The sequence below is a fragment of the Benincasa hispida genome, chromosome 1 (assembly GCF_009727055.1).
Source record: "Benincasa hispida cultivar B227 chromosome 1, ASM972705v1, whole genome shotgun sequence".
Taxonomy (NCBI): Eukaryota; Viridiplantae; Streptophyta; class Magnoliopsida; order Cucurbitales; family Cucurbitaceae; genus Benincasa; species Benincasa hispida.
Window position 1 is genome coordinate 50,591,496 of NC_052349.1, and position 21,568 is coordinate 50,613,063.

Here is a 21,568-nt window from a genome sequence, read left to right on the forward strand (position 1 = left end):
AAACCTTATTCGATGGAAAGATCATATATAAATTTCCATAAGGTCTCTGAAATTCATTCCAAAGTTTGTTGAATAATTTATGGATTCCGCCATCTTAGCAAAGCAACCCACTATAGAATTATGAAGGAAAATAATAATAATAATAATAAAAAAAAAACCAAAGTCTTATATCTTGTAATGATGTGTAATGAATTCATTAAATTATATAGTTCATTTAAAAGTTAGGCATATTGCATTCAAATAAGATCATTTACTTGTAATGATGTGTAATGAATTCATTAAATTATATAGTTCATTCAAAAGTTAGGCATATTGCATTCAAATAAGATCATTTAATTCCAGGAGTTTTAGGATATGTTTGGTTTAATTTTTCGAGAGTTCAATTTTAAAAATAAGATTGTAAAGTGTTTGGAAACCATTTTAAATAATTTTGGAAATACTTTTAAAGTATATTTTAAATCGTTTTTATCAATAGAGTTAAAATAAAAATATTTTTTTTAAATAGTATTTTTTTCTCTAATCATTCCAAATAAATTATTGGTGAAAAACTTAAATAAAAGAAAATTAAGGTTTTGAAAAATTTCACATTGCTAGATTTGTAAATTGGAGTATCTTTATAAACCTTGCCTTTAGTTATGGGTTTGGCTCCAAGGGGTATCCATGTTTTAGAGAGGGTGAGGACATAGGCAAAGGTGGGTTTGGTGGACATCCCACACGCGTACCGTCTTCGTCCGGTCGGGTAAGACAAGTGGGGGAAAATATTTATATTAAACATAATCTTTATTTATTTTTATTATTTATTATTTAAAACTAAATAAAATGTCATCTCCTTCCCACATGCTTCCTACTCCTCCAAAGCCTATAAATTGAACATAGTTCCTTCACATTTTCACACAACAACAAATTTCTTCTTCTCTTCTTTGCTTACAGACATTTTCTCTACTCTTTTCTGGAGTTTTACGATTTTTGAGCAACTTATATTGATCCGACTAATTCTAGTGCAGCTCCGATCGAGACAAATTTATTTATTCTAGGTTGTTTATCCTAGGGATGACGTGACAAATTTATAAAACTGCTTACACATTTGTGCAGAGTCGCAAAAAGTCTTAAAGAGAGTGAGATCTGTGACTCTGTAACGACTTTCTTTCTTGCAGGTTCTATTTTCTGATGACTGTCGTTTGTGACCGTTTGTTGCTGTCATCTTCTGTCCATCGGAGGTAGTCATTCCAACATAAACTATTAAATCATTACGTTAAAAATTAATACAAATATATATATATACGCACACATTCACATGGGCTAGAGGCAATAGAGTTGTAAATTAAAGAAAGGGCAATAGAGTTGTAAATTAAAAAAAGTCTTTCCTAATGATGGTATCAAAAGAAACAAGGACAATGGTGAAACTTCTCTGCATACAGACGTTCTCTCTATTCTTTTCTGGAGTTCTACATTTTTCGAGCAACTTATATTGATCTGAAGGGTGTGAGGTTTCTGACCTATTCCAGTGTAGCTCCGATCGAGAAAAATTTATTTCTTCTGAGTTGTTTATCCTGGGGACAATGTGGTAATTTTTTAGAATTGCTTGCACATTTGGACAGAGCGGCAAAACGTCTTAAAGAGAGTGAGATCTACGACTCTATAACGAGTTTCTTTTTTGCAGGTTCTATTTTCTAACAACTTTTATTCGTGACCGTTCGTTGCTGGCATCTTTTTTCCATCGAAGATAGCCGTTCCAACATAAACTATTAAATCATTATGTTGAAAATTAAATTGCTTTAAAAAATAACACAAATATATATATACACACACATTCACATGCGCTAGAGGCAATAGAGTTGTAAATTAAAAAATATCATTCCTAATGATGGTGTCAAAAGAAGCAAAGACAATGATGAAGTTTCTCTGCTTACAGACGTTCTCTACTCTTTTATGGAGTCCTACGATTTTCGAGCAACTTATATTGATCTGAAGGGTGTGAGTTTTCCGACTGGTTCCAGTATAACTTCGATCGAGACAAATTTATTTCTTTTAGGTTGTTTTATCCTAAAGACGATGTGATAATTCTGTAGAACTACTTGCACATTTGGGCAGAGTTGCAAAACATCTTAAAAAGAGCGATATCCGCGACTCAACTTGTAACGAATTTCTTTTTTGTAGGTTCTATTTTCTAACGACTGTTATTCGTGACCGTTCGTTGTTGTCATCTTTTGTCGATCGGAGGATAGCCGTTCCAACATAAACTATTAAATCATTACGTTAGAAATTAAATTGCATTAAAAAATAATACAAATATATATACACACAAATTCACATACGCTAGTGGCAATCGAGTTGTAAATTAAAAAAGTCATTGCTAGTGATGGTGTCAAAAGAAGCAAAGACAATGGTGAAGCTTCCTCGAAGACAATGGAGCAAGATGGACAAAGGAATGGCTGCTCTTTATTTCTTTCTACATGTGCTTTGTATTTTGGCACCACTTCATTTTAATTGGGGCGCATTTTGGATCGCATTCGTACTTTATATAATTACTGGTCTTTTTGGCGTCACCATTTCATATCATAGAAATCTCTCCCACAGAAGTTTCAAACTTCCTAAATGGTTGGAATACTTATTCGCTTATTGTGGAGTTCATACACTTCAGGTTTGACATCATTTGACAGCTCATAATCGTATAAATAGTTATAATATAACAATGGATTAATTATTGGCTAATGTGCATTTTGAATTTTTCTTTTTCTATATTTTAGGGTGATCCAATCAGTTGGGTGAGTGTGCATAGATACCACCATCAATTTGTTGATACCGACAAAGATCCACACAGTCCTATTCATGGATTCTTGTTTAGTCATATTACTTGGATATTTGATTCGGATTCTTATACTCAAAAAGTTTGTTCTAAGATAGTTTGTGATTCTAATGAAGAGATAATTGTTAGGGAAGAAAGTAGGAATAATGTTGGTGATTTGAAGGAGCAAGTTTTCTATAGGTTCCTTCACAAAACATATCTTCTTCATCCAATTGCTCTCGCAGTCCTACTCTATGCTGTTGGTGGAATTCCTTATGTAATATGGGGAATGGTAAAATAAATTAAAATCTATTTTCTAATTTTTTTCCCATTACAATTACCGATACATTTATTAACTATTTACTTTATCATTATTTGAATAATATTAGACTTTTAAAAAAGACTTTTTTAAACATAGAATAATAAATCAAAATATTTATAAAACATAGTAAAATTTTAGAATTATCAATAAACTATCAGTATCTATCAGTGATATTGTTAGACACTGATAGAAGTTTATCACTGTCTATCAACGTCTATCATTCATATTTTCGAAATTTTGCTATATTTTGTAAATATTTTAAGCAGTTTTACCATTTAAAATAATTTTCTTTTAAAAATATATGTAATTTTAGTTTAAATAATACTCGATCCAATGATTGAAAATAAATATTTTTTAAATTAGTTATTTAACTGATAATTTCATTATTACTTTACTAAACATGACCACATGTCTAATTTGTAACTTATTTTTAGCAGAAAATAAAAATTTATTTTTTATATAAAAAAGTTTTTGTAATATAATACATGTAACATGCATACATTAAAATTGTAATGCTCAATTACAATAATAATTATGAATAAAAAAAAAGAAGTGACATCATATTTCTTATTATGCAGTTTGTGAGAACTGTAATGCTCTACCATGTAACATTTATGGTGAACTCAGTCAGTCATATATGGGGAAAGCAACAATGGAAAAATGGTGGTTTATCTAGAAATAATTGGTGAGATACATTATTATCATTCTAATTTTTGTTCCAATTGGTAAGACATTTCTAATTGAAATTCGAATCCGTTTGATAATTCATTCGTTTTTAATTTTCTGTTTATCTACCCATCATGAATTTGTAATTAAATTTCAAAAATAGAAAAAAGTGTTTAAAAACTACTTATTTTTATTAGTTCCCAAATCTTGTTTTGGCTTCATAAAACATGAGTAGAAAGAGAGTAACAGAAAAATTAGTCTATATCTATATTACATATGTAATTAAATGATTATGCAATGTTGTATTTAATGGATGATGTTTTTTTTGAAAAATAAAACTATTACATTTTATATTAGAAAACACTTTAGGTCCTAAACTTTTATAAAAGTAGAAACTTAGATCTTGAATTTTGATTTGTAACGATTTAGTTTCCATACTTTCAATTTTGTAATAATTTAGTTATTATATTTTCAAATTTATAACAATTTAGTTCCTAACGTGAAAAATTTCATAAAAATTATATGTCAATTTTTATTATTTTATGATGTAGAGTTTGTATTTTGTAAAAATATTGAGTCTTTAATTAATTTATCAATTTATTTATACAAGAAATCTCATTAAATCTTTACACCAATTTCTACAATAGCTAGGGACTAACTTGTTACAAATTCTAAAGTGTGAAGACTAAATTGTTATATAATAAAGTTTATGAATTAAATTGTTACAAAATTAAAAGTTAAGAGACTAAGTCGTTACAAAGCAAATTTTAGAGACTAAATTACTACTTATATGAAAGTTTAGAGACTAAAAGTAATCTTTAACGGACATTTTATATGTTTATTATATAAGGGACTATTTTTGTTTGATTATATAGGTGGCTGAGTTTGTTATTATTTGGAGAAGGTTGGCACAATAACCATCATGCTTTCGAATATTCAGCTAAATTTGGTCTTGAATGGTGGCAAATTGACTTTGGTTGGTACGTCATTATATTCCTCGAAGCCATTGGACTCGCCCATAATGTTAAAGTGCCCTCACAAAGCCACAAGCAAAGATTGGCGATGAATACTCAGTCTTAAAAAATCTCAACCACTGATAAGACATCCATTATTATCCTAAACCCTAATCCTTCGACTCATCACTACAATTACAAAAGATCATGTTACCAAGATGTTTCTCTTCTATAAATGTTTCAGAATTAAGAGTCAAATATATATGCCAATGTAAATTAGTTTATACCATTCAAAATAAATATTAATTTTCTCTACTATAATAATAAATATAAATTATTGTAACGAAAAATATTACTTTATTAGGTTCTTGGTATATTTACTCTAGGAATCAAAGATTCCCTCATCAAGTTACTTTATTTGAAAGCCTAGAAAGTACGATATTTTCCTTACCATGCTCATCTCAAGTTCTTGTTGTATTTGTTTCACAAAGTATTCAACCATCTCCTATGACATTCCTCCGAAAACAATGTCATCGACATAGACTTGGACTACAACAAAACTCTTTGGGGTTTTCTTCAAAAAAAGAGTTTTATCAACATCACCTTGTTGTTCCACGGCCTGTCGCAGACCCAAAACAAAGGAAATTTTTGTTACACCGATTCATAGTTTATACCAAACACAGTAAAGCGGTAAGATCGGGGTCGAATCCACAGAGAGACTAATGATTAGCTAGGATAAATTAAGAATTCCAGGTAATGGAGGTTGGTTGGATTTGTAAATCAATTAACAAGCAATAAAAGAAAACAAGAATGAGTGCGGAAAAAGGATTAAATTCAATCAATGGAAAAATTTTGGGATTAGTATGCATGCTTTTTATTTTTATCATCAGGCACTAGTTAATGGTAGTAATTTCATGAGTCTTACAACCTATTAGAAAATCTAAGAGCCCAATTAGCCAATTTTGATAATAAACCAAACTAACACTAATTCAATTTAAGACTGCTCCTTCTTAGCAACATACAAGTACAAATTGAATTGCATTACGAAATGCTTCAATTGTTGAGACATACTACAAGCCGGAAAAGCCATCTCTTATAGCATGATTAATCGGGAAAGATTATATTAGGGCATACACGAGTTTTGCAAGAAAAAGTCTAGACCCTAAACATGTGATCCTAATTAGCGGGCAACTTAATCAATCAATATATGCATAGTCTATGATGATATTGCAAACAAGAATTTTGATAAATTAATTTGTCAGATCAATTCATAAAAATTCTATTAAAAATCAATTAAATCTTCCCAAAGGGTTCACAACAATTAAACACATTAACTAGCTATCCTTCAAGAATCAAAGCATACTACTAATCCCAAGAAAATTTACCTAGTCTCGCATTGGCATAATGGAATTACAATGATTAATGGAGAAACGAGGCCAACTATAGGGAAAATTACACAACAATTCGACTGAAATTGCTCCCAAAACCATACTAAACTCTTAAATTTCTTCACACCTTTTGCTAGAACCCCAAATGTTGTATTTATAAGTTTGCCACAACGTCGCGTCACTAGGAAGAGCATTACGATGCTGCGGCGGCATCGTGTAGAGCGTTAAGGAAGCGTCACGAGCTGGCCTGATGCTTAGTTGCACGCGTGCGGAGGGGGGAAGTTCGTCAAACTTCATGGCATTGTGACGCTCTAGGGGAGCATTACAATGCTACCTATTTTGCCTTATAACGTTAAGCAGGGGCATCGGGCTAGTGTTAAGATGGTGGCGTTGTCAATCTTCAGAGTGTTCCGACACTCGGAGTAGCGTTGCAATGCTAGCTTACACCCAAGCCTACTGCCTTCAAGCATCGAGCGAGCGTTAGACTTAGGCTATTGATGAGCATTGCAATGCTAAAATAAGGCAGTTTGGACTTTTGTCATCTCAGCTCTGTTTGGGTGCACTCGACTCCCGATTTTCCATCCTTTTTGCTTGATTCTTCATCTTTGTAACGTAATTGCTCCATGGGATCAATTCTCCTACAAAATAAGAAAAATAGACACAAGAATTATCCAAAAATAGTAAAGTTAAGATCATAAATTTAGCTTTTTTTGAGAGCTAACAAACACCCCCAACTTAACTCTTGATCGTCCTGAGCAAGATCATAACACTCAATCATGAAATTGACAAGAAGATATTTGCTGCATTCATCGAATCCAATCTCAAATCTCAGTAGTCTTTTGGATCTTATAATAAATCACAAAATAATCATTCAATTGAGACTTAGATATAAAAAGAAATTTTACAACAAGGGTTATGCATAAATGAAACACTAAGGCATGAAAACTTTTTCATAAATCGAAAAGTACCCAAAAAAGTTTTATCCTGCCCCCATCTTATTTTTCCTCTACTCTGGCTCCGTCATCAGCTCAAGACATACTGTTATTGCTAATCAAATAGGAACACTAGCTAAGAGTGCCCAAAACTCACACACACAAAACATAGAGAGTATTGTTTTTCCTATAGGGCTAGCTTTCACACCAAACGGCCAAGAACCTATCACTCTTTTCTCGCGGGCTTAAACTAGACACGACGAAGGTAGCTCTTTTCACCTCTATTCATGCACACAAGCACACTATTTTTTTGTAGGCACACTGGCTTATGCCTCATTTTTTTCGATCAGAAAAGCAACTAGCTTGATTCTCTTTTTCCTTATTGCACACTAGGCTACTATTTTCTCACCGTCTAATTCTGCTCTCAGACATTAAAAGTTTCTCTCAAGCTAAAAGGGGGCATTTCGAGGTGACAATGAAAATCCGAGATAGATAATCCATTTCTAGGACTTTTAAGGGATTTAAAACGAAAAAATTTTCAACCTAGGCTCATTATGCATATATCTAGCGAAAATATTTTTATAAAAAGCTCAAAATAATGAAAGTTGCTCCTCTTTAAGAACAAATAACTCAATGAGTGTGACATCAAATTGTCATTGAAAGGAAACGATAAATAGGACGAATAATCATTCAAAAATTTAGACAAAAAATATTCAGATCACAAATCAAATATCCCAAAGCATGCTTCACCCACCTCCAACTTAAGACTCATGCATTGTCCTCAATGTATATCTAGGTTATAATTCATGCTAAAGGCAAAAAGAGGGGACAAGGGGAACCGGGAAAAAAAAAACTCCCTTGGAATTGGGCACAAGCATAATCATTTAAGAAGCCTTCCTCCAAGGAGCAAAAATTGTAATTCTCTTGTGATGAAGAGTAGATATAACCAGCCATTATTTCAACTTAATCCAAAAGGAAATAAAAGAAATAAAACAAAAGGAAAAAGAAAAGCAAATAAAATCTTAAACGCCTGGTTGCCTCCAGGAAGCGCAACTTTTAACATCTTTTGCTTGATGTCTGGTGATGCGAGCTAAAGGGCAGAGTCAACAAAAAACTTGAGTAAGCTGAGTTGACTTCCCCTTCATTGAAGACTTTAGGATGGTACCCGTTCACCTTGAACTCTTTTTTTGTCTCCAAGCTCCTGATTTCAATTGCACCATAGGGAAACAAGTTAATGATCTCAAAAGGACCAAGCCATTTGGATTAAGCTTACTGGGCATAAGTGAGATGTGAGTTATAAAGCAATATTTTCTGACCAATCCTGAATTCCTTCCTCAAAAGACCTTTATCATGAATTAATTTTGACTTTTCCTTATAGAGTCTCGAGTTCTCATAGGCTTCAAAGCATAGTTCCTCCAATTCATGTAGTTTCAGAAGTCTCTCTTCACCAGCTTGGGCTAGATTTATATTGTATTACTTAACCGCCCAATAGGCTTTGTGCTCGACCTTGACCAGCAAAAGGCACGCCTTGCCATAGACAGGCTTGAATGGGGAGTTTTGAAAGCTATTTTGTAAGCCCAAAGAGCATCATCAAGACACGTGCTCTAATCCTTCCTTGTTAGATTGACAGTTTTTTCCAAGATACTCTTGACCTCTTTATTAGATATTTATACTTAGCCATTCGTTTGAGGATGGTACAGAGTAGAAACCTGATGGTGAACTCTATACTTCCTCATAAATGCCTCAATGGTTTGGTTGCAAAAGTATGAACCCTGGTCATTAATTATGGCTTAAGTGGTCTGCCACTGAGTTTTCTGCTCCCCTCCTATCCTTAATGGTCAAGTTGAACACCTGAAGGAGAAGCATCCAACCCACAAGGCGGGGCTTAGACTCCTTTTTGGTCATAAGGTACCTAAGAACAGAATGGTCATTATAAATAGTAACATGAAATCCAAGAATGTAAGAGCGGAATTTATCTAAAGAGAAAAGGATTGCCAAAAATTCCTTCCCAATCGTGGTGTAGTTTATCTGGGTAGGATTTAGGGTCCGTGATGTGAAGCATATGACATGGCTTTTCTTATCGACCTGCTATCCTAGAACTGCTCCCACTGCTAAATTGCTAGCACCACACATGATCTCCAATGGTACGTCCCATCATGGAGGCTGAAAAATCGGGGTGGTGGTCAACTTTTCCTTCAAAGTGTCAAAGGCCTCTTGACACTCCTTGTCAAAATTGAAGGGTATATCTTTCTATAACAATGTTGATAGTGGTAGTGCTAGCTTCGAAAAGTACTTGATGAAATGCCTCTAAAAACCTGTGCTACCAAGAAAAGAACAAATGTACCTAATATACGTAGGATAAGGGAGGTTAACAGTAACATCTATCTTTGCCTTGTCTACCACAATTCTCTTTGTAGAAACTAGATGTCCCAAAACAATCCCATGTGAAGCCATAAAGTGACATTTTTCATAATTCAACACAAGATTAGTTTCAATGCAACGTTCCATTACCAGAATAAGATTATGCAAACACCCATTTGCTAGAGTGAGTCCTTTAGCAGTTGTTGGATTTCCTGTTGAAATTTTATGGAGTTCTCAACCAAAGATTTGACGATATCCTCCAAAGACATACCAAAGGAAGATGACGATGGCTGATTGGAATGATTGGAACTATTATGCTCTTGTTCTTAGCCCTGACCTCCCAATTTGAGATTAGGGCGGTCACGTCATCCTGGTTATACATTGGAGCATGAGGATCGTATTTCCTCTGGTAACTCTCAACTGCATTGACTTAGGTTTATGGATATGCTTAAGAGGTGTGTCCTACTGTTCCACAAGCTCCACAAGCCTTCACTTGAGCTACTCCTCCTTGGGCCATCTGTGTCACAAGGGAAGTTAAATTAGATATTTGAGTCTTAATTATTTTACTTCAGAATAAGCAATTGAATATTTTGGCTCCAAAATTTTGGTTGTTTTAAACAATGCGTGAGATTAATTCCTGGGCGGGCGTCTTATCAGTAAGAGCGCCTCCAGCAGTTGAGTCAATGAAGCTTCTGTCATTGGCAAGCAAACCACTATAGAAATATTGAATCAACAATTGGTCAGAAATCTTGTGATGGAAAAAACTAGTACATAAACGTTTACATCGTTCTTAATATTCAGACGATGATTCACCAACAAATTGTTTAATCCCATAAATATCTTTTCTTATTGAACGGGCTCTAGAAGTTGATTTTTTTTTTCAAGAAATTTCATTTAAGCTCATTTTAAGTAATTATCGACCCTGGAGTCAAGTAGTATAACCAATCTTTAGCGCCATCTGATAATGAAAAAGGAAAAGCCCTAAGGTACAGTTGTTCTTTTGTAACTCCATGGGGTCGTATAATTACACAGACTATATGGAAGTCCTTGATGTGTTTATGGGAGTTCTCATCTACATTCCCTCTGAAGGTAGGCAATAGATCGATCAACTTGGCTTGAGTTCAAATGGTACAGTGGTAGGTGGAAAAACGATGCACAGAGACTGTTGGTCCATGTCTGGCTCTGCTAGTTCCCTCAGAGTTTTCTCATGAACTTCTTCTCTCATTTCTCTTGTTGTATTGTCAGCAACTTATTGATTTCCTTCTTCTGGTATCTCTCATCTGCGCCTTCTTTGGATTCTTCTCTCCTCTTGGTCAATATCTATAATGAAAATGAACTCTGGACTCCCAGAGGACCGGGTTATAAACCAAAGGTAAGCAGTAAAACACACTTTCTCTTTTTTGTTATTATTTTTATTTTTATTTGGAATCCAAAAATTTTCCTAGGCTAATTGTCAAGTCTCCCCAGCAATGGCGCCAATTTGTTCCACGGTCTGTCACAGCCTGGAAAAAAGGAAGTTTTTGCTTCACCGATTCAAGGCTTATACCATAAATGCAGTAAAGCGGTAAGATCGACGTCAAATCCATAGAGAGACTAATGATTAGCTAGGATAAATTAAGAATTCCAGGTAATGAGGATTGGTTGGATTTGTAAATCAATCAACAAGCAATCAAAGAAAACAAGAATGAATGTGGAAAAATGATTAAATTCAATCGATAGGAAAACCTTCAGATTTGTATGCATGCTTTTTATTTCTATCTTCAGACACTAGTTAATAGTACTAATTTCGTGAACCCCTCAACCTATTAAAAAAAATGTAATAGCCCAATTAGCCAATTTTGATAATAAACCAAACTAGCACTAATTCAATTTAAGACTCTTCCTTCTGAGCGACATACAAGAAAAAATTGAATTGCATTATGAAAGGGTTCAATTGTTTAGACATACTATAAGCCGGAAAAGCCATATGTTATAACATGATTAATTGGGAAAGATTATAGTAGGGCATACACGAGTTTTGCTAGAAAAAGTCTGACCCTACACATGCGATCCTAATATGCTCAATTTAATCAATCAATATATTCATAGGCTATGATGATTTTGCAAACAAGAATTTCAATTAACTAATTTGTCAAATCAATTCATAGAAATTCTACTAAAAATCAATTAAATCTTCCCAAATGGTTCACAACAATTAAACACATCAACTAGCTATCCTTCAAGAATCAAAGCATACTACTAATCCCAAGAAAATTTATCTACCCTCGCTTTGGCATAACAAAATTACAATGATTAATGGAGAAACGAGGATGACTATAGGGACAATTACACAACAATTTGACTGAAATTGCTACCAAAACTGGACTAAACTCTTAAATTTCTTCATACCTTTTGTTGAAACCCCAAATGTTGTATTTATAAGTTTGCCACAGCGTCGCGACGCTGCAGCAGCATCGTCAAAGCCTTGAGAAAGCATCACGATGCTGGCCTGACGCTCAGTTGTGCATATGAGGAGGGGGAAGTCTGTGAAAGTCCATAGCATCGCGACGCTCTAGGGGAGCGTTGCAATGCTACCTATTCTACATTATTGTGTTGAGCAGGGGCGTTGGGCTGGCATTGCAATGGTGGCATTGTCAATCTTCGGAGCGTTGTGACGCTCGGAGTAGCATTGCAACGTTACCCTGCACCTGAGCCTACTGCCTTCAAGCGTCAAGCGAGCGTTGGACTTAGGTTACTGATGAGCATTGCAATGTTGAAATATGGCAGTTTGGACTTTTTTCATCTTAGCTCCGTTTGGGTGCACTCGACTTTCAATTTTCCATTCTTTTTGCTTGATTCTTCATCTTTGCAACGTAATTTCTCCATGGGAACAATTCTCCTACAAAATAAGACAAATAGACACAAGAATTACCCAAAAATAGTAAAGTGAAGGTCATAAACTTAACTCTTTTATAGAGCTAACACTTGCCTATACCCATTCTTGACCAAAAATTGAGTCAACCATTCATACCAAGCTCTGAGAGTCTGTTTAAGACCATAAAGCGCTTTGTTGAATTTATATACATAGTCAAGATGAAAAAAATCAACGAAACCCTTAGGTTAAGCGACATACACTTCTCCCTTCAGATACCCATTTAGGAAGGCACTCTTTACATCCATTTGGTATAGTTTAAATTTCATGAGACATGAAATACCAAATAACAGTCTAATTGCTTCTAGCCTTGCAATAGAAGAAAAATTTTCATCGAAGTCTATTCTTTCTAAGTGTTTGAACCTTGAGCCACTAATTTTGGTTTATTTCTGTTCACATTTCCATTCTCATCAATCTTGGTCTTGAATATCAACTTTGTCCTAATTACATTCATAGACTTAGGTCTAGGGACAAGTGTCCATACATTGTTTCTAATAAACTGCCTAAACTTCTCTTGCATTGCATTGATCTAACATTCATCCTCAAGGGCTTTTTTGACATTCTTCAGCTCCACCTAAGTAGTGAAATGGATATTACTGATCATTTCGAGATAGTTGACTTTGTCTTTCCTTCTCATCATTACCCCGTCATTAAGTTCACCAATAATGTTACTAGAAGGATGGTATTTAAGAACCCTGTTGAAAATGTCTTGTTACTTTCTTCTGTCTACTCAGAACTATTTGAGATGTCCTCCACAGGAGTACTCGATCATAGATCAGTGGGCTTTTCAGAAGAAGTGTTAGGAACATCAGTATTAACAAGCGATGTTGAGAAGGAGTCTTCTTCAGTTGTAGAGGAGGAATAAAAAAAAGCGACATCATTATCAATCACAACGTTAATGGACTCTATGATAGTGCGAATACATTTATTGAAAACTCAGTAGGCCTAGCTTTTTTAGGAATACCCAAGGAAAAATCCTTCATCTAACTTTGAGTCCCATTTCCTCTTAGTCTTTCTATTGACAAAAATGTAACAAGTAATGCCAAAGATGTGAAAATACTTTATATTTGGTTTTCTTCCTCTCCACAACTTATATATATTGTTTGAAGTCCCTAGTTGCAAAACAATCCTCTTATGGATGTGATAGGTTGTTTCAGTGCCTCTACCCAAAATTGATATGGTATTCGATTGGTATGTATCATTGCACGAGCCATTTCCTGAAGAGTCCAATTTTTCCTTTCTACAACTCTGTTCTGTTGGGGTATAATAGGACCTGAAAATTCATGATAAATTCCAGCACCCTCGCAGAACTAAGCAAACCGAGAGTTCTCAAACTCTATACCATGATCACTCCGAATTCGAACAACATTTAACTCCTTTTCGGGCTGTAGTTGAAGACAAAAAGTTTGAAACATGGGGAAGTGTCATATTTATCTAGAAGAAAACGAACCCAAGTGAATCTCGAGTAATCATAAAAAAAAACTAAGACATATCATTTGCCCCCCAAACTTTTTGACTGTGTTGGACCCATAAGATACATATGAAGAAGTTTGAGAACACAAGATGATCTAGAATGACCTGTCTGTTTGTAAGGAGCGTGAATTTATTTTCCTGATTGATAATCTCTACATATATTTCCAGTTGATGCAAGTAAAGAGGGGAGACCAGTTACAATATTCTTACTAAGAGCCTTTTGTATAGTCTTCACGCTAACATGACCAAGGTGTTATGCCACAGGCTAGCTTCATCTTGCCTACACAAATGACAAACCTATGAAGAATTATCACAACTCCACATATAACAATTATTAGACGACCGCATACCTATCTTGACAAGAGCTTTGACATCGTCTGTGACAACACATTTGTCTTTGGTACTCATGTTCAGATCTTGGTCACATAGCTGATTGAGGCTAGTGAGATTGGCAGTAAGTCCCTCAACCAACATTACAATATTCAATTTTGGAAGACTTGGGTAATTTAAAGTTTCTTTTCCAAAGATCTTACCATTCGCATCATCACAAAAAATGACTTTTCCAGATAAATAGCTCTTTTTTACCAGTCATATGATGCGAGCTACCGCTATTAAAGTACCAATCACCTTTGGCAGACGATCTAAGAAAGGTCCAGAGACATTGCATCTGTTTTGAGTGTTCTTCTCTCTCCACACCTGTTTTATTGTACTCTGTTTAGGTATGTAATTCTAGGGGAATTAAGCAACCCTTTTGAGAAAAGAGGGCCTGTGAAGAACTTTCAATAACTGATAGCAAAAAGGGCGTTTATGATCCACTTTGCCACAATAGTGACAAATCCATCTCCAATTAAATACATAGTTACCTTTCTTAATTGGAATGAGAGAGGGATGTTCTGTAACACCATAAGATTATGGATCTTGAGCTCTAACAAACTCAATCTTTTGCTTTCCCTTTAGACTATTTACTATGTTGACTACTGCCTGCTGAAAAATTAAGCCCAGAGTTATCATTTGTTGCCTTTCTTCTTGCTAGGATTTTCTCGAGAATCTCAGTACCAGTGTTCAACATTCTCACATTCTTGCTCATAGTTTCTTTTTTAGATTTAACCTGTGAAAGTTCTCGCTTCAATTTTGTAATAGTAGATATTAGCCTGTGATTTTCAACAATCGGAGTCTCAATTCTTTATTTTTGCATATCAAGGGCTTTTGATCTTCTTGCCATTTGAGAAACAGAGCAGGATACGAAGAATTTGATTCTTGTAGGCTCGTAATATTAGAAGGCTTTTTTGCATAAACTTCATATTCAGAAACCTCGTAGGATGAGGTGTCAGACAAAACGTTACTAACAAAAGCTCTAAGAATTTCCTCTGAGTCACTACTATCTTCTGTTTTAGTATCAGACAAAGTTATGACTTACCTTTTACTCTGTTTCTTAAGGAAATTGGTGTGACTATAACCACTACACTCTTTACACTTAATATGCCAATCTTTTTGAGACCCAACTAGACTAGACTTTTTAACTTCCTTCTTACTGTTATGATGTCTGGTCTGATTGAAGGGGGAAGAGCTGCCATACTTGTAGGTGTTGTATGCAGCAGACCTCTTGCCAAACCATTTGAGAACACGGTTAAACTATTTTAAAAGTAAAGATATAGATTCTATAAGAGAATCTTCTGGTTCTCTATCATGATCAACATGCTCTTCTCTAACAGTGGATTGAAAAGAAATGCCTTTATTTTTCTTCTCGATCTTCCCATCTAGAGACATCTCAAAAGTAAGCAAGGAACAAAATAGTTCATCGACTCTCAACCTGGTTATGTCTTGAGCTTCCTTAATGGTAGTAACTTTCATATCAAATCTCTTAGGTAGACCTAAGCACTTTCGGACAAGTTTTTCTTTTGAGATTTTCTCTTCAAGAGTGAAGGACTCATTTGCAATATCTAACACTCTAAAATTAAATCAGTAATGGACTTATCATCATGCATTCTAAGGTTGTCAAATTTTGATGTTAATAATTGCAACCTTGACATCTTGACTTTTGAAGTTGCCTCTTACACAATGAACTAAATATTCCATGCTTCCTTAGTCGAGACACAATTGTTAATAAGTAGAATATATTGCGATCCACACAATTAAATATGGCATTCAGGGCACGAGAATTCCCAAATGAAGCTTCATCTTCTTCTCCAGTCCATTGCGACTCATGATTCAAGATTTCTTTCCCATCATTAGTTTTGATAGTGGGATGAGTCCACCTAGTAACCATTGCCTTCTATGTTTTGCTATAATTGACTTTAGGAAGGCAATCATTCATGCTTTCCGATAAGAACCATCTAGAATTGGAGAACGAGTGGTAGAGCCACCTTCTTTGATCTCATCCATGATCGAAGCACCTGAGACAATGGTGACTTGCTCCTACCAATTGAAAAAACGTTAAGAAGACTCACCCTCAAAATCCAGATATTAAACAAAAAACATTAACAAGAATTGTAACAATTAATAAAAGCAAGTAAATGAACACAAGAGTTGGTAACTCAATTCAATAATAAACCACCTACGTCTCGGAGGCAGTGTGCTCGAAAAGGATAATTAACTAATATTGATGAGTTAAGCAATTTACAATGTAGCACTTATCTGTAATACACTAACTACTATAGGCTCACGTAGAGCTCAAATCGCAGGTCACCTAGGCTCCCTCTAGATGTGAGATTCCATATCAAATGTACTTAAGCTTTTCTAAGCTTGATATCAGCAATGAGACCCCTCTCACAATGATATCTTCCCTTCAAGATAGTGAACTTCCTTCACTGATGAATCTTGGGATCCCCTAAAATGGAGAACACCTTCCTCCGAAGTTGAGTCTTAGGCTCCTCTTAAGATCGAGAATCCCTTCTCTGGTAGCTAGGGTTTAGGCTCCCCCTAAGTTGTGATAATCTTCAAAGTGTTGCAATCAACGGATAAAGAATTTGCACAGTGGAATAATGAACAACGAGCAAGTACACAATGTAGAACAATTTAGTCGAGGTACAGAAATCGTCTTGCTCTAAAAAATACAATTGAACTTCTTCAAACCAGCTCTCAATATTAATACACCTTTTATAAACATATTCAGAAAAGGAAATAACTTTTAAAGAGAAGAAGATAATCCATACCTCATTAAACGAAAATATCAGACAAAACCAACATGCAAGAATTTTCCAGATTAGGAAAAAAATATTTTGCACGAAATATTTTGATGTTTAAACCCAATGTTAAGACTTTTTTTGTAACATCTGCAGAAAGCAAGACTTTGGAAAAATATAAAGCCAATTAAACAAAATCTTCGACACTTTCCATATAGCTTCTTGTGATTTTTGAACCTATCTTTGTTAATAATAGAAGATTCAACCAAGTTAGCATTAATTGAATTCAGATTTCAAGAAATCAACTTATCTTTTAGTATGTTGGCTTCTTCCGTATGCATGTGACTGATAAGCTTCTGGAGTGTCAGATCATTCTTTTTGTGTTTTAGATAGTTTTTGTAGTCACTCCGAGATGGGGAAAATTTATCAAATCGTACATTTGATTAGAGAAGCTCACACATCTTCATGTCCTCGAACAGAATGCTGGCCACCAAAATTTCATATTCATGAATCTGGTCCACCACATGTTTCTTGTTCGTCATCTGAAATTGTAGCCATTTATCGACGACGTACTTCTTGTGGCATACATCATCACCTTCATATCGAGACTCTAGTATATTCGAAATTACCTTTGTTGACTTTTGGACCACGAACAGATCAAGCATCGAATTTTTCATATGATTCAGTAGATGGCCATGGACCGTTTTGTTGTCTTTCTTGTATTTATCAAGATCGATCACAGAGGACTGCTTCAATTGGTTAGAAACATCAAGGGGTTCCTTGAAGGATTTTGGATCAGAGACATTAGTCACCCTTCTTGGTATCAGTTGGTGCTTCTGTGGTGTGGATATAATCAAATTCCAACTGCTCGAAGAAGATCAATAATTTTTTAGAACAATGGCGATAGTTCGCTCCATTGAGTAGTTCAAGCAAGAATAGATTGGGGGAACCTTACCATTCTTGATCAACATCTGGAAATAATTACTTTCAGATTGTTAGAACAGATGCTGTGAAGAGTTGCTGAGTCGTGGAGGAGCCACTGCCCTGAAAGGAATAATGACATGAACTTAGTGCTAATAGTTATGTCGGTTGCTCCCAAGGTTAACACAACCTCCAAATTCAGGCATGCACTCACTAGAAAATAAACTAAAATTGGAAGAAAAGTTGCTCAGAATAGATGAGAATGAGAATAATAATATAAATGCGTACAGATCTATGTATCTATTAGATCTAATGAACATGTTAAAAAGAAGAAGAATGGAAACGACTAGGGTTTGAAGAAGAGGAACAGGTAAAGCAAAACATTCATAAATGGGCAAAATAAAACGTTCATAATAGGTAAAATAAAACGTTCAATTTTTTAATAAATTAGGTTAAAAAATTAAACAAATAAGTAATAAAAAATTTGTTCTTTTTGGTGTAAGCATTGTTACCCAAACCCGCTCGTCCGACTGGACGCCGGTGATGACGCATGAGCATGGTGAAAGGGTTATACTTTCACTACCAACACACTTTGGCCTTGCATCTAGCGTACCTTGGTATTTATACTCTTTAGACATTACTAAATTTTCCAATGTGGGACAAAACTCTCTCACTCCCTTAACTTTTGCTCTGAGCCTAAGCCCATGTTCTTTCTCCCGAGCCGAGACTAATAATTGAAATAGATGGGGGTAAACTAATGAGCTCAGATATTAATGAACTTTGTAGAAGAGTTATCTATCGTAACAATACTCTTATTGATCTATTAACGACAAGTAGATCTATGCCAGGAGAACTAGTAATGTGTCAGTAGAAATTAGTACAAGAAGTCATGGATACACTTCTTGATAATGGAATCCACAGACAACTCACCTACAATATACACATAAAAATAAAATTAAAGGATCCATCTTTACATGAAATGGATATATCCATCTACCTTTGACTTAGAATTATGAGATGATAAATATGGCAAAGCCCATACCAAGAATCGGTTCATGTAGAATTAGACTAGTAGCTCACGTAAAAGTATGTGTAGAATACCAAAGGTTTTGAATGAGAGAAAGAAGTGAGGAATCCTCTTTTCGACTCTAACTCTCCCACTCCAAACATTGATTTCTTTCTATTACTTCGAAAGGTGCTGCTTCAACTTCAACCACTTGAATTTTTTATATTCTTTTTTCTATCTTATTAAACGAATGACATCTTCTAATGGACATCCTAGCTATTCTTAGCATGATATTGGGGAATCTCATTGCTATTACTCATGTATGTCCAATCCACGATTCCCAACTTAAAGGAATGGCGTAGATCATCAGTACCTGGAAACCCTTCTATGGGCAATCCCTAGTGATTGGTGCCCCACCCATCATTCCCTATACCCTTATGGGTAGGTTGTAGAATAGAGAAAGCATACGATCATATGTTATTCTTGGTTCAAAAAATGTAGGATACGAAGTAAAATCTATGATGATAATTTGAAGAGAGATGTCCCATAAAATCGTAAATGCTACGTAGATGACCTAGCCATCAAAACCCATAAAAGAGTCAATCAAAAGAGTCGACCACTTGGAATCTTCAATTGCTTTTAGGTAACACAATTTGAAGACGAACCCTATAAAGTAAAGTGCTTCTTTCTTTGGAGTCTCGTAAGGGTTCCATCTAAACTAGGAGAATCAGAACAAGCAATATAGGTGAGAAAAAGATAACAAGAGAAAGGCCTTACAACACAAAGTCTTCCTCATTCTCGATTATACTGCCTAGACGGAGCTGTCTTAATAGATGAAAGGTGGAGGTGTTTGAATTCTCATACTTCTTGGAAGCCTTTCCTATGCCTTGGTTAACCACTGCTTACTCTCCATATTCTATTAGGCATGAGAGATGCGGGTTAAGGCAAGGGCTGCTTCTTTGGTTGATTGCTCATCAAACCCTAGCTTGCCCATGAAACTCTTTCAGTTGGGAGTCTTCATGTGTGAGTTGGCTAGGGTGATAATAACATTCTTTATAGTAGCACAATAAAGAAGCCTAGTTATCTCAATTCACAGACCATGTTTGGAACAATTCAAATTTGAATAGTTCCTATAAAGATTCGTAATGCCATTCCATTGTTGTCTTTCTTCTTCTTGTATTTATTTTCATTGTAAATTTGAGCTTGTCGATCAAACTATGGCTTAGGTCGGATCATTCCCTAAATTATTCACTTCCTCACAACTGAGCCCTTCAAGTCTTTTTCCTGAAAATAGTTCCTTATTTGCATCTCTCAAGTGAGAAGGATTTCGTCTCAATCTCTTACTGGAAAGCCTAAACCCTTACTCTTCCAAGCATACATCAACCCGAAAAAAAATAGTGTAAGTAAAAAAAAGACCAATTAGGATCACACTAGTCCTGCCTGGCCTATTATGACTATTTTCCCCCAGAACAAGAATAAAAGAGGCTTGCAGGTCTAGTCACATACCCTTATCGTCTTATTGTTCTATTTGTTGCAGTGGTAAACTCATTGAATACTCAAATATGGTTTAGTCACACCCTTCAAGAGTGTACATTCTGATCCTATAGAAAACAGAGCATTCTTTGCTTTTGATTCCATTCATGAAAATAATTCTATCACACATGGAAAATCGAGTTCAAAGAACTCTCCCCATAACTTATTCTTGCAAAGATCCAACATTCTTTCATTTATCATATAGAATAACGAACTTTAAGTCCAGAGTGTGCACTGTTCTTATTCCTCGTGATGTGAACTTAAGAGTGTATTGTATGAGAAATGTGGAAAAATAGGGTATAAGTGTGAATGATGCATTAAGATGCATGACACTCCTCTTTATGCATTCAAGTTTTCCTGAATCAGATCCAAGTATAAATCTAATTCAAGTTCCTGATAAGTCTAGGGTCGAACTCAGGGATTTAGATCAAAGCTAATGCAGAGCTTGAGTTGTAGCTAATGTAGAAGGATCCTAAGTGAATGCTGAATGAGTCTTTTTTTTTTTTTTTATCTACATTAAGTTTGCTGCGTGCATACAAGAAGATGCAAAAGATCAAGTGGAAAATAGGGATTCGTGTGAAAATGGTGTTGAGTGAAAGTAGTATGCATCGATCTAAGTGAAATGTACATGACCGAGAATGTGGTGTGGATGGAAATGACTTTGCTTGTTTATAACTCTAAGTATGTGTAGATGCGTTAGGTTTCTGGGTAATTTCTGTTAAGCATTTCTCAATGTGAATGACACACAAATTTCTATCTCTAGGATGCATGCGTTAATCATATAATACAATAAAACACTAGTGCCTCTTATCTCTAGATGTACCAATCGTTTTTAACTTAATGTTTGCTTACTTATTCTCTTGAATAATTCAAGCTAAAATAACTTTTACCAAGTAATTATGTTGGCTTAAGCGTTTAGAAATTGAACTTGCATGAAGTTATAGATGCATCTAACGTATGGCAAGAAATAAACAATAGCAAAGTGTAGTTGATCAAATATGTGAATTCATAAAGAACCAGATTGTCTGTACAATATCAATACTTAATCGAATGTGATGAAGAGAATAGAATTGTGATGAAAAGAAAAGAATCAAGCTGCAGAGTATAATCTCTTGTCCTTTTTGGCTCAATTTAAATTCTTGTACAACCAACTTGTGGAAGAAATGGAAGAAAGTTCCCTCTCGAGCTAAGTTTT

General features: G+C 34.9%; 2 protein-coding genes across 5 annotated transcripts; both read left to right on the forward strand.

Moving 5' to 3' along the window:
• The first annotated feature begins 900 nt into the window (after window positions 1-900).
• On the forward strand, window positions 901-5,047 carry LOC120072397 (palmitoyl-monogalactosyldiacylglycerol delta-7 desaturase, chloroplastic-like). Of its 4 annotated transcripts, XM_039024848.1 has the most exons (6): window positions 901-1,034; window positions 1,155-1,217; window positions 2,158-2,641; window positions 2,748-3,077; window positions 3,686-3,792; window positions 4,649-5,047. In XM_039024848.1, the coding sequence occupies exons 3-6, from the start codon at window positions 2,360-2,362 to the stop codon at window positions 4,851-4,853; spliced, it is 924 nt and encodes a 307-aa protein (XP_038880776.1). In that variant the 5' UTR covers window positions 901-1,034; window positions 1,155-1,217; window positions 2,158-2,359; the 3' UTR covers window positions 4,854-5,047. The 4 variants fall into 4 exon arrangements, with proteins under 4 accessions (XP_038880776.1, XP_038880774.1, XP_038880775.1 ...); XM_039024846.1 differs by having other exon boundaries at window positions 1,155-2,641; XM_039024847.1 differs by having other exon boundaries at window positions 907-1,217.
• Window positions 5,048-19,772: 14,725 nt separating this feature from the next.
• On the forward strand, window positions 19,773-20,669 carry LOC120077750. Its single transcript, XM_039031747.1, is given in 7 exon segments — window positions 19,773-19,863; window positions 19,937-19,982; window positions 20,067-20,174; window positions 20,176-20,237; window positions 20,315-20,421; window positions 20,423-20,535; window positions 20,537-20,669. Coding segments are annotated over 7 exon segments (660 nt in total).
• The last annotated feature ends 899 nt before the right edge of the window (window positions 20,670-21,568 follow it).